Source organism: Acipenser ruthenus, chromosome 23 (genome assembly GCF_902713425.1).
Source record: "Acipenser ruthenus chromosome 23, fAciRut3.2 maternal haplotype, whole genome shotgun sequence".
NCBI lineage: Eukaryota > Metazoa > Chordata > Actinopteri > Acipenseriformes > Acipenseridae > Acipenser > Acipenser ruthenus.
The window spans coordinates 25,734,170-25,746,283 of NC_081211.1; the positions used below are offsets into that span (position 1 = coordinate 25,734,170).

Consider the following 12,114-nt stretch of genomic DNA (forward strand, 5'->3'; position numbering starts at 1 on the left):
CACATAAACACATACATATTTTAATACATTTTGCTGTATTTTTTATTATGAATAATATATACTAGTTGCCATGCCATCATTGTTTGTACTCCTACAGTATGTAGGCTGTTTGTTTTTAAACACATGCTCCTTTGAGAAAAGGATGGTAACCCAATTTGACCATTTTCTTTAAATTGGTAGATCAAAGAAAAAATGTGCAGAATGTGCAGTAGTTTATATTTGTAGCATTTAAAATAAGGAATTTAATGGAAATGAACAATACTGTTGTTGTTTGCTAGAAAAAATAAAGCAGGTTCTCTTAACCTATTCCTGTATTAGTAATTGGAAAATAATACTCTAGATACTAGACCAGTTTCTAGGATACTGGTTTAGTTCCTTAGCAACAATCATTGAAAGAGAACTGGCTAAATTGCTCCTGAGTGGGAGATACTAACTGGTAAGACCATTTTTAAGGCTTGGCACTGAAAATGCGCTTTTAATATTTTATACGAATGCACTTTGGTCAACATGGTGATAACTGCCGCTGGTTTTCTTATTTGTGTGAAAAACATCTTGAAATACATTTCCTTGGGAGAAAAGCAATTTCAAAATTTGGTCTGAATCTCTCATTTTATATAATTAAGAATTCCCACCAAATTCCTTTAATTTGTTTGAAGTACAAATACAAAATAATTAAAATTACAGAACACATTTATGACAAAATATAGAAAATGAAAAGGCAAACATTTAAAAACACCAAAAATCTGAATCTTTGACAGCTTTTTTCTTCTTTCTGAAGCAAAATGAATCAAATTGAAAATGTACACGTAACATTGGTTAAAAACTTCAAAAAACCCTGTAATATCTTATACATTATAAATAAAGAAAGATAGCAAACTTAACTTTACCTTAAGAGACTCTAATTACTATGTCTTTACATTATAGTTACTTAGTAAAACATGTAACACTTAATGTGTAAATCTTTTTGCATGATATAACCCTGTCCCTAACCCTAACCCTATTCTGATGCAATTGTGTACTTACAGTACATAAAACGTGCAAAAAGATTTGCACATGCAGTACATTGTAACTATACATAATAACATTGTAATTATGTGTAAGTGCACATGTATTTACATTACAGTTACTTAGTAAATATATGTGCACTATACAGTAATTAGAGACACTTTATGGAAAGTGTTACCGGAAACTGTACATTGTTAAATCCAAATAAACTATAAATATCTATGATACAGACAGCAAACTGGGAGCGTTCTAGTACAGAAAGTGCATGCCCCCTTTAATCTTGTACTGACTTTGGGAGAGGATGAGAGATATTTTTTATTAGCTGCATGGTAGAGCAACAATTGGCAAGACCCATCAGCTTATTAGATGAGTAACCACCAGACAAGCAGACTGAAAAATAACATATAAAAGAAAGCACTGTTTCCAGCAGGCTACTCCTCTTTTAAACCTCACTGTCACTGAGCAGTATAACCCCCAAACCTGTCAACCACTTAGGACGCCCCCACTTTCAATTTGAGAAAACGTTAGGCCTTCACTCTGAAAATATTCTCCTCCTCCCACACTTCACCTCATTTCAGTCCTGCTCAGCTACAGCAAAAATAAATATAGACATGTCTTGCAGAGAAAGCTGTATCACAAGTCCACTCGCCCAACCCTTTTCTGCAAAAGCTCAGAACTTTGCCTAGGTCAGTAATGAGGGAACCTTGGCACGGACGTTACATCTTACTCAGGTGAAAGGGGTGGCTGACAAAGCCAGCCTGAGAGTCTGTATTCTAAAAAAAGGCCTGTTCTCTCTTGCCACAGACAGCAAATGTTTCCTACAAGGCCTACATTCGCAAGACTGTGTGCTAACCCAACACAAGTAACCTGAAGTGAGTTGTCTTACTGCTTACTAAACTTGCACAGAAATGATTACATTTTATATTGCAGATTAATCATTAAAACATATAAATGAATAATCAATTTTTAATTGCATACTGATCTTTGCATACTGAATTGACTTGAATCACATAATGAATGAGACAATTAGTGTAATGAAGTCCGGAAACAGCAGGTCGTACTCACCTCAGTCAAGTAACAGAAGGTTTAAATGAATATTAATGTCCAGTTGACTTGAACCTACCTAATACTTAGCAACAATGAATACCAATCATCCCATTTAGAGCAGGCGAATGCTTTTCATGCTGGGACACATTTTAAGTTTTCATTAAATCTCGAAACCAGCTGAACAGCTGCCGTCTGGCACGTCCACAGCTTCGACAAACTTGAATGACTTTCTCTGAAACTAAATGAATAAAGAAATCATTTGGTGCCATTTTTGTTAAAATCTGTACATCTAACACATTTCCATCTCTTTGACATACTTTAAAGAAAGGCTGTGTGGTCTGGTGGTTAAAGAAAAGGGCTTGTAACCAGTAGGTCCCTGGTTCAAATCCCACCACAGCCACTGACTCATTGTGTGATCCTGAGCAAGTCACTTAACCTCCTTGTGCTCCGTCTTTTGGGTGAGACGTAGTTGTAAGTGACTCTGCAGCAGATGCGTAGTTCACACACCCTAGTTTCTGTGAGTCACCCTGGACAAAGGCGTCTGCTAAATAAACAAATAAAAATAAATTACTAGCTGTGATCAAAAAGGCTGACAAGGCAAATTAAACTTGATGCAGTAAAATAATCAACAGACTTCAACGCATGGCAAGCTACTCACTGTAGTTATTTATCATTTCCACAAGAGAATTAAAAAGCTCCATTATGGAATATCAGTATATTGGAACAGTTTGCTGCCTGTTTTCATAGCCTGTGTACAAAATTGATCATATTGCAATGATCCAAACTGTGGTGTTATTTAGATCCAAAGCAGATCCATTCAATAGACCTCATTGTCTTTCCAAACAGGCTGCAAATCAGTTGCATATAAAGCTACTATAGTACTGGACTCAAACCTGGAGAAGAAACAGATATAACTCAGTGTAGGACATGCACATAATGTCCCATTGATGTCAGCATTAAATAAGATTTCTGGATTGATAGCTGGATAAAACCTGCTAAGTGTGTAAATGGCCCCCTTGCTGTGCTCCAAGAGACCATCAATCATTGTACAATTAAAAAAAAGTAGTTCATAGCAGCCTCACAGCTGCATCCCAGTATTATATAACACACATTATTCCTTGACTCATGCACACATTTCATTTACTTTTACATTTAGCCTTAGTTATACGACTCAACACTGACACCTAGAGCCCAAGATATCACTAAGCTTAGTTGTCTGTTATTATTATTATTATTTATTTCTTAGCAGACACCCTTATCCAGGGTGACTTACAATTGTTACAAGATATCACATTATACATTATTTCACATTGTACAGATAACACATTATTTTACATACAATTACCCATTTTTACAGTTGGGTTTTTACTGGAGCAATCTAGGTAAAGTACCTTGCTCAAGGGTACAACAGCAGTGTCCCCCACTGGGGATTGAACCCACAACCCTCCGGTCAAGAGTCCAGAGCCCTAACCACTACTCCACACTGCTGTTGTCAGACCACATCAAAATATATTGAAGCCAGAGTATTAAGTGTGTCTCAAGAAAGGCTAAATATAGTATATTGCTGCAGCGAGAAAAAATAAATAAATAAATAAAAGAAAAAATCGTTGGTTTGGAATTTAAAATGGATACAATACTGCCCCCTAGAGGTTTTGGTTAACAATAATAACGATTAAGTTACTGGACTTTGCTTAAAACTAAATGCAGTGTCAGATGGGGACAGACACAAGATGAGAAGAGTGTGCGTGAGCGCGTGTGTGTGTGTGAGCCTGCAGAGCTACAGCTACAGCTACACTAAAACTGCTTCCAGCTTCCATTGTCCAAGTTCAGCTTTTCCACACACTTTCGAAAGACTGGCAAGCCAGTTTAAAATGATAACTAGAGCATATGCATGAAAGCCTATATAACTGCGAGCTTGGCTGCTGAGGGCTTGTATGGCTGAGTAGAGGTGAGCTGAAAGGCTATCTGTTCTGCCTATAAACTGCATTCCCTGTGAGTGAACTGCCACATTTTCAATGAACCCAGCAGGCTGCTGCTTGTATGTCATTTCTGATCACCTTCTTTAACCTATGTTTACCAGATTTTGTGGAGGTGTCTTTAGTAAAATGCATATATTTGCAATTGTTCTTCCCATATGTACATGCAGATTCCATTGCTCTGATGTTCGTAATTGCACTGCTGTTATCATCTACTGAATATTGAATGCAGTGTTTTAGTGGTACAATATAAAATAGATTATTAAACACCTACAGTACAGCCTTAGATCACAAAACACCTCAGCTGTGCAATGTAATCAGCATACTGTACATAGTAAACACCTTGTTAGTTTTCATTGCTTTTGTCTTAGTTTCTTTGGGAAATGAGTGTATTAAAACGATTGTAATGGTGTTGATCCTTTGGGGAACATCTTCCCAATGGAAATCTTGGAAACAATTATTATGATATTGAAAATAAAATGACCAATAACAATAAGTCATGCAATCCATGTAATTCTATTCTGAGAGCAAGGAAGTGTCATAACAATCTCACAGTCTTGAGTTGACTGCCTTCGTTTATTCATTATGGTGAAGCATGATCTGGAACAAGGAGCGTTTCACAGTTGCACAAACTAAATCCACTGCATGACCCAGACTGTCATTTCCAAACGCATCACTGCATTGTGTACAAACAAATAAACAGGCTTCCACTTAGGGCAGACTGTACTCGTGTTTACCGAAGTCGGGGTAATACGAGTTCCATTTTATCAAAGGCATTCCCAGCAGTCATTAGTTGTGTTCACACAGCTTGCACAGTTGGATAAATAATAATTACAAAGAATGAGCTTCACAACACAGAAGCGTGCATTACAGTATTCCATAGTTAGAGGTGCACCAACTGGAGGGCAGCAGACTCAAATTTCAATGAGGATCAATATTTAATTCATTTAAAAGGTTACCACTGTTTTACTCACAGTTTTTTTTTGTTGTATGTGTTTTGTAAATTGTGCAGTAACAGAATATACAGACTTCTCTGTAATTCCATTTCATGCTGTCAACATGACACAGACATTGGTTTTAAACATTCCCACAGTGCCTGAACCAATCAGAGAAGAGACCAACAGTATGGGAAAAGAACACTGAAGGAAAACATCTCTTACTGGTTGCAATACGTCAGGAGAATCCAAGGCACAAGTCAGTTGATTGTGAGACACAGCTGCTATTTATTAATTTGGGATTCCAAACACTGTAGTTCTGGGTTTTTGGAAATTGCTGGTTCCATTGTGACGTTGGCATCTGTCTGTCTAACTACAGCCCAACAAAAACAGCCCTGTCTGTATTTTGTAATCAATGAGGGTCGATTGTAACAAACTCAAACTAGAATACAATTTATGACCATGTGGTTGTTCCTAAAATATCCTGCAGTACAATATCTCGAGACAGTTTTTGTAGAAGTTAATCTTTTTTTTTTTTTTTGCTTTAAAAAGAGTGAGCACAATACCCGTTTTATGCCTCCTAGCGGTTTGGAAAACACATGCACCAACACACATTATTTCAACCTCACCCCTTTATTATATGAGAATAATAAATAAACAGACTTTTAACATACAAAATGAAATTATTTATAAATATTTAAACTTTCTCTGGGGTAGCAAGACAAATAATTTGATGTTTGCAAAAGCATTTAATATTTTGTGGTCCATTTGAAATTCAAATTGATCTTTAAAACATTCCCTTATACATTCTCACCCTAATTTAAAGGGGAAAAAAGTAATTGACAGGTATCCACAAACATTACGGTTGAACATAATAGATAGAAACGACTTTCACCTGATCAGTGATATTAATATTCCTTATTATTATTACTGACAAGTAGTACAAGTTATATGAAACACTGAGACCATGCTAACCAAACGTTAATAAATTGCTTCAAATACATTTACAAAAACCATTTTTGAAAGCACCATCTAAATATTTATATTAAACCCAAGAACATTTCTGCAAGAATGTCAATGCGTCGGGGGTGGGGGGGATAGTACACACAAGTTCAGTGGTAAAGTAGATCACTGACAACTTTTCCTAAAATTGACTGCCTGACAGTGATTACTTTTGTATTGTTCTCCATCCTGGCAGCATTTTATTTGTTACGTATTTAAAAAAAGAAACTGGGCTAAATTCTGCTACTACTTAAATAGAAACAAAGTAATGATCTTAAATATATACATTTTGTGATTTATCCAGGTGACAGATCTAACATAAAAGAAGAAGATAAGCATGTAGGAAAGTTGGCAAATTACAGAGCATTACTCGAAACTTACTGAAAATATTTTAACTGAAGGCCCTGAATTTGGGGTTTTCTGATAAACATGCACACGTTCTGGGACACAGGTGTACCACCACGGTGTCTCACAGACACACAGTAGCTACAAAGTGCATCTGAGATTTGTATATTACATATTATTTATGACTTCATGATGATTCTCGACTGTCAACATTTAGAAAACTTGACCACCTGAAAACAATTTTAAAGACTCAAATTTTAATGAATGCCATCTTAGAATTTAGGATTAAAATGCAAAACCCACATTATGCCAATCTGATTTATATAAGCACAGCGACATATACAAAAACTACAACAAAACGGTTTTATTTATGATAAAAATCCACATTTAGATACAATTTCATCATATATTAAACAGCGTGGTGAAGGACTGGATTTCTAAAGGCCACAATTAACAGGAACGTATGGGGAGCATTCTGTACATTATAGTTTTGTATACAGTATTGTGCCAAAAAATTAAAGCTACTGCCATTGCATCAGAATCTGGATGTTCTTTATTAAAAAAAAAAAAAAAAAAAAAAAAAAGAAGACAAAAAGGCTGCATGATATGCATGTATTCATTTGAGTTGATCCCTCAGGTGCTCAAAAGGAATGTGACCACCTTTACAGCAGGCTGAACGATGCGCCACTAATTAATTGCCAGGTGGCCGTACATTTGGTTGCTTGTCCTATTTTAGTCCATCAACTTACAATTATCAGTTTAAAATACTGAAATCAAAGCAAAAACTCCATATAACAGAGCACAAGGATATGCCACTAAAAGTTGCTGCCCATCCATGGCTAAAGCAGAGATAAAAATTTTGGAAGCGGAAAAACTACACCATCCAATAATCATAGCCGTGATGACGATCCCCACCATTCCTCTGCAATAAGAAACAAACAATTGTTAGACTACTGGAACTTAAATATTCAGTGAAACAATACCAATTCCAGTGAACTTGAACCTGTACATTTGAAATGGTAACTGTAGCAAGTTTGAGCTCATACTTTCTTTCCTGACAATGAATTATTTAAACAGTTCCTTCAACTAACTAACCTTACCCGAGACTTTAAGCTAAGCCTTTGACTTACTATACAGCCTCTGGAACTCCCTGTGTTTCTTTTAAATTGAAAAGACGTTGCACTCTATAGGGTCAATTCGCTTGACGCCACCCAACTGTGATTTGTTTATTCAAAAGTACAACTTTTACATTTAGATTTTTTTTGGGACACTACCCCCTTAAACTTTGGATAGCCTGCCTGCATTTGGTAAATTGCAAAGTGTAATGAAATATTACTTCAGTTGTTTTTCTCTGTATTATAACATATTGTTATACTTACTGCAGTGAAAACAGCACACCGAAGCTAGACAAGATAATCATTGGCAGCAGACAGTAGCCCAGGACACTGCCCACACAGCCAAATGAGACTCCTGTCATACTCATTAGGTTCAGCAAACAGTACATTCCCAAGCAGCCAATTGCACTAATTCCATACACATAGCCAAACTGTATTTTTCCAGCCTAGAAAGGTGAAGAGAAAAAAAAAGAAAATCTTATACTATAACAAGCCCCAACATAAGACTAAAATGAAAGTGACAACAAAAACTTGTCTGGTCGAAACATTGTCCCATTCCACTGTGAAACAGATTTTACTAAACGCAATACAAAACTGCTAATGTGTCTGCTAAAAAGAAACAACTTGAACAGAAATCATACCAGCAACAATGTAGCCCCAAATGCCAGACAGAAGACCATTGGTCCTGCCAGGTCTGTCTCATTCATTATGCTTCCATCTGCTACCTTCAGAGGGTGGAGCACAGTGAGGGTCTTCTGCCAGATGTGGTCAAAGTTTATTCCCAATTCTCCACGCAAAGAAAATTAAAGGAAAACATTATGAGATAATGTACTTTTGTGATCGCGGAAATCTCTTAACATTTAGTCAGACTATAGTTTAAAAGTGTAAAGGCAACAGATATTTCTCACATATTTTACTCCCAAAACCAGATATATTTTGTTAAGACTCAATAAAGGATGTTCTCTGTTCATTTCCGGTTCAATCTGATCATATTTTCCCCAAATGCCACAATTACTACAGTGCAAAAATAAGGAACAGCTTGGCCACTACAGATATTGGGTGCGAAACTTTGTCAAAATATCTGTTGATTTCAACAATCCATTTTACTTTTACAAAATAGTTCACATAGTTTAATGTAGAATCAATACAAATGCAATCTCTACTGCAGTTCCGCTGTAGATCAAAGCTACCTGACTAGTGCTACTGCTGGTGCATAGAAACGTTTCTGCAAATAAACTACGTGCTTATTATTATTATTTTTTATTACCCTCAAGTAATGGAGGCTCGTCTTCAAAACTGGACCCGTAGACAGACTGTGGAGCGGTTGGTGTAAAGGTTGGCTGGTAGATCTGTCCAGTGTAAGGTTGCTGTGGCTGCATTACTCCTGGGGTTGAAAGCCCACCTTGGTGGGGATAGTTGTAGTTGCCATATTGTTGCCTAAACATAAAAACATAAAATGTGAATGTGTATTTTTACATAGATTTATATAACTTTACAATAAAGGTTTGTTTTCTAAAACACTTTTTCAATTTAACTGACAGTTAAAGACTATGTGGTCCACCATGATATACATATATTCATATCATGTTTTAACACTTTTGCTGCCTTGAAAATAATGACAAAAACATGAAATATATCATAAGCTGAATGTCACATACAAACTACTGGCCTACTACAGTGTGTTTTCATTTGATAGGATTTTAGGAAACAAGTAACTTGTGAAACAATGCCGCACTGATAGTAAAATGTGAAGTATTATATTAATAGTCTTAAACTAATACATATTAATTAAATCAATGAACATGTGTATATATAAACTGTACTTGTTACTGTATGGATCCCCTGCATTATTGGAGTCATAGGTGCCCTGTGCTTGGTCATCAATGCTGTAGCTCGTCTGGTAAAAATCTGGGTTTAAGCTGTCAAAGCCTGACATTTCAAACAGCCTGTAATGAAAATGTAAAGATGATGGTCAAGTATGAAAGGCGCTATATAAAAATAAATATATTATTATTATTATTATTATTATTATTATTATTATTATTATTATTACATAACGTATGCTTATTTACAAAAAAAAAATAATTTTAATCATTTAATTTATCCCCAAGTGAAGATAGCGTAGCATCACAAAACTCAGTGCTTGGTGTCTGGTCTCACTTCTGAAGAACTATGTAAAAAGAAAAACACACAGTTACTTGCCCTTATTAGACGGTCTCCTATAACGGTTTTGACCTGGTCCCGGTCCAAGAAGTGTTCTCAGAATGGTACCTACTAGGATTTTAAAAAATAAATAAAAATTAGCAGAATGTGTGGCAGAACGGATGCAGTAAGACAGCCAACCTTACACTGTTACAACGTGTCGGTTCAAAACTCCACTGACATCATTTCAATCATTTTATTGTGTAACTTAAAAATAATGCACTCTAAATTATGTTTGGCAAATCCTAACGGTATTTACATCGTTTGTTGGATGCATGTCGCGATGAGCAATATTAAGACAAACATTACAGCACACATAATGAATGCTTCCGGACTCACATAACGGTGGTATTTGTCTATTTTGTAAATTAATGTTTTTTGTTTGTTTTTATATGACATAAAACAGACCCAGATGCTCTTCTTCGTGCATTTGCACTTACATATCTCGATATAACAGAATAAACCAGCTGCCACTACACAGGACACTGGACATAATCACCGGTATTTTGCTATCCGTATGTAAATAATGCAAAACGACATATAGTTACAACTATCAGGATAGCCTGAACAAGACAACTGGCAATATTGGGAACGGCAGTTCAACTACTTAAACATGCCTTTATCATTAATTCGCAGAATGATAAACCGATACATTTAAGTCAAAGCTCACCCTCCCAGCAGTTTCCTTTCAGTATGAACTTCCAGCTTTGGTGCTACGTGTCAAGCCCGAATGAAATATTCTTCCGGGTCACGTAGAGCAAGGCAAATGTGGGCGGGTACATTCCGACTGTGGGGAGCCGCCTAGCTGTAACCGCACATTGCCACCTAGAGGACGCAGGCAAATTAACACATCTTGGGTACGAGAGAGCAAGCAAGTTTGCTCTTGTGCCTATTGATTGATTTTAAAAGAAATAAAAAGTTGCATGCTTTTCAGCTCTTAATTATTTCTACAAAATGGCAAAGGCACAGGAGTTTGTGTGTGTGTGTGTGTGTGTGTGTGTGTGTTTGTAATGAGTTTGGAATGGGAAGAAAAATATGTTTCTTTAAGGAAATGTGTCACAATGTTGTTGCTATTTTAAGAAGAAAAAAATAATTGTGCATAGATTTATGTATGAACTTAATTTCTTCAATACTGTCTGGACTATCTTTCATTTGTACACATCCCAGGATGCTTCTTAAATATTGATATTTAATATTGATACAGAACATAAACAAAACAAATAAAAAATGAAGCCTCTCCCAACAGTCCGGCTCTCTTTATTGCTTGTGTTTGTAGTATTATGTAAATGTGTTCAGTTACATCCTCTCTCTCTCTCTCTCTCTCTCTCTCTCTCTCTCTCTCTCTCTCTCTCTCTCTCTCTCTCTCTCTCTCTCTCTCTCTCTCTCTCTCTCTCTCTTCATGTATACTACTGTGCAGTGTAGCGTTGATTTATATCATTTTACCATTGAGTATTTAATTAACTGCTATGCGTTTGTCAGTCCATTGAAAACTCACGCCTTTTTAGCATTAAACATGTTGATCTAAATGTCTGGATGTAGTTATTTAACAATTCCTGTTTTCCAGTAGCGAAGGCCTAAGGAAAGAAAGAAAGAAAGAAAGAAAGAAAGAAAGAAAGAAAGAAAGAAAGAAAGTGTACAGATAAACCCTTTCAATTCAAGAAGTATTTTTGTACCTTATTTTTTAAGTCACCTAGAGAAAAAGAGAAAACACTTCCTATTTGAGTAAAATATTAACATGGAATGGAGAATATCTCACAGATGCCAGATTTTTCACCTGTAAATTGAGTTGAAATTCTACAAGCAATCTCCCTCGGCAGAAGCCATAGCGGTGCCTAGCAACCTCTCCAGCACAATAAGCCCAAATTAACTCGGGGGCACAGCTATTATTCTATAGAAAGCACTGCCAGTTACAAAAATCTTAAATTCATACACAGTTCTAAAAGTAGTTATCAAATGTAAATCACGTGACTCTTTGTCCAAGACAAATCGAAATCTTGCACGGCTGAAAGAGATTCGGGGCTTATTGTTCTTGTTACAGCTGAAGCCACTTTCCAAATACCGCAAAGCAGCTACAGACAATCAAATTGAATACATGCCAAAATATCCTGGAAGCTATACATGAATAGTGCATGCATGCCACTGTCAGGGTACCAAATGATAATGGTTCTATAAATCTACAGGGATGCAGGTGCAGGATTACACATGCTGCTGCCAACTTCCCTGCCTGTGGGCATGACTCCTGCAGCTTAAATACACGATTCCTCCCTGTCAGAATTTTCCGTGCTAATAAGGTTTCTGTTGACAGTGGTTACTTTAACAATTCCACATTAGCAAACAGCCTCCGAGATGTCTTGAAATGAACCGCTGGCATTCTGACAAGCAGATTCAGATGTCTCAGGAACTCTGGGCGCCTCGGTAGGCAGATTAACTCGGAGATAACCTACCAAGTCTTTAATGTGCTGTGTTTCTTCTTGTGACATTGCAGCA

General features: G+C 36.4%; 1 protein-coding gene across 2 annotated transcripts; it reads right to left on the minus strand.

The window, feature by feature from the left end:
• Positions 1-6,870: 6,870 nt before the first annotated feature.
• Positions 6,871-10,418, minus strand: LOC117412992 (protein YIPF5-like). Of its 2 annotated transcripts, none has more exons than XM_034021674.3 (7): positions 10,298-10,418; positions 9,628-9,699; positions 9,249-9,371; positions 8,693-8,862; positions 8,067-8,212; positions 7,690-7,871; positions 6,871-7,232 (listed from the first exon to the last, which is right to left on the minus strand). In XM_034021674.3, the coding sequence occupies exons 3-7, from the start codon at positions 9,359-9,361 to the stop codon at positions 7,070-7,072; spliced, it is 774 nt and encodes a 257-aa protein (XP_033877565.1). In that variant the 5' UTR covers positions 9,362-9,371; positions 9,628-9,699; positions 10,298-10,418; the 3' UTR covers positions 6,871-7,069. The 2 variants fall into 2 exon arrangements, with proteins under 2 accessions (XP_033877565.1, XP_033877566.1); XM_034021675.3 differs by having other exon boundaries at positions 9,628-9,696; positions 10,298-10,381.
• Between the last annotated feature and the right edge of the window lie 1,696 nt (positions 10,419-12,114).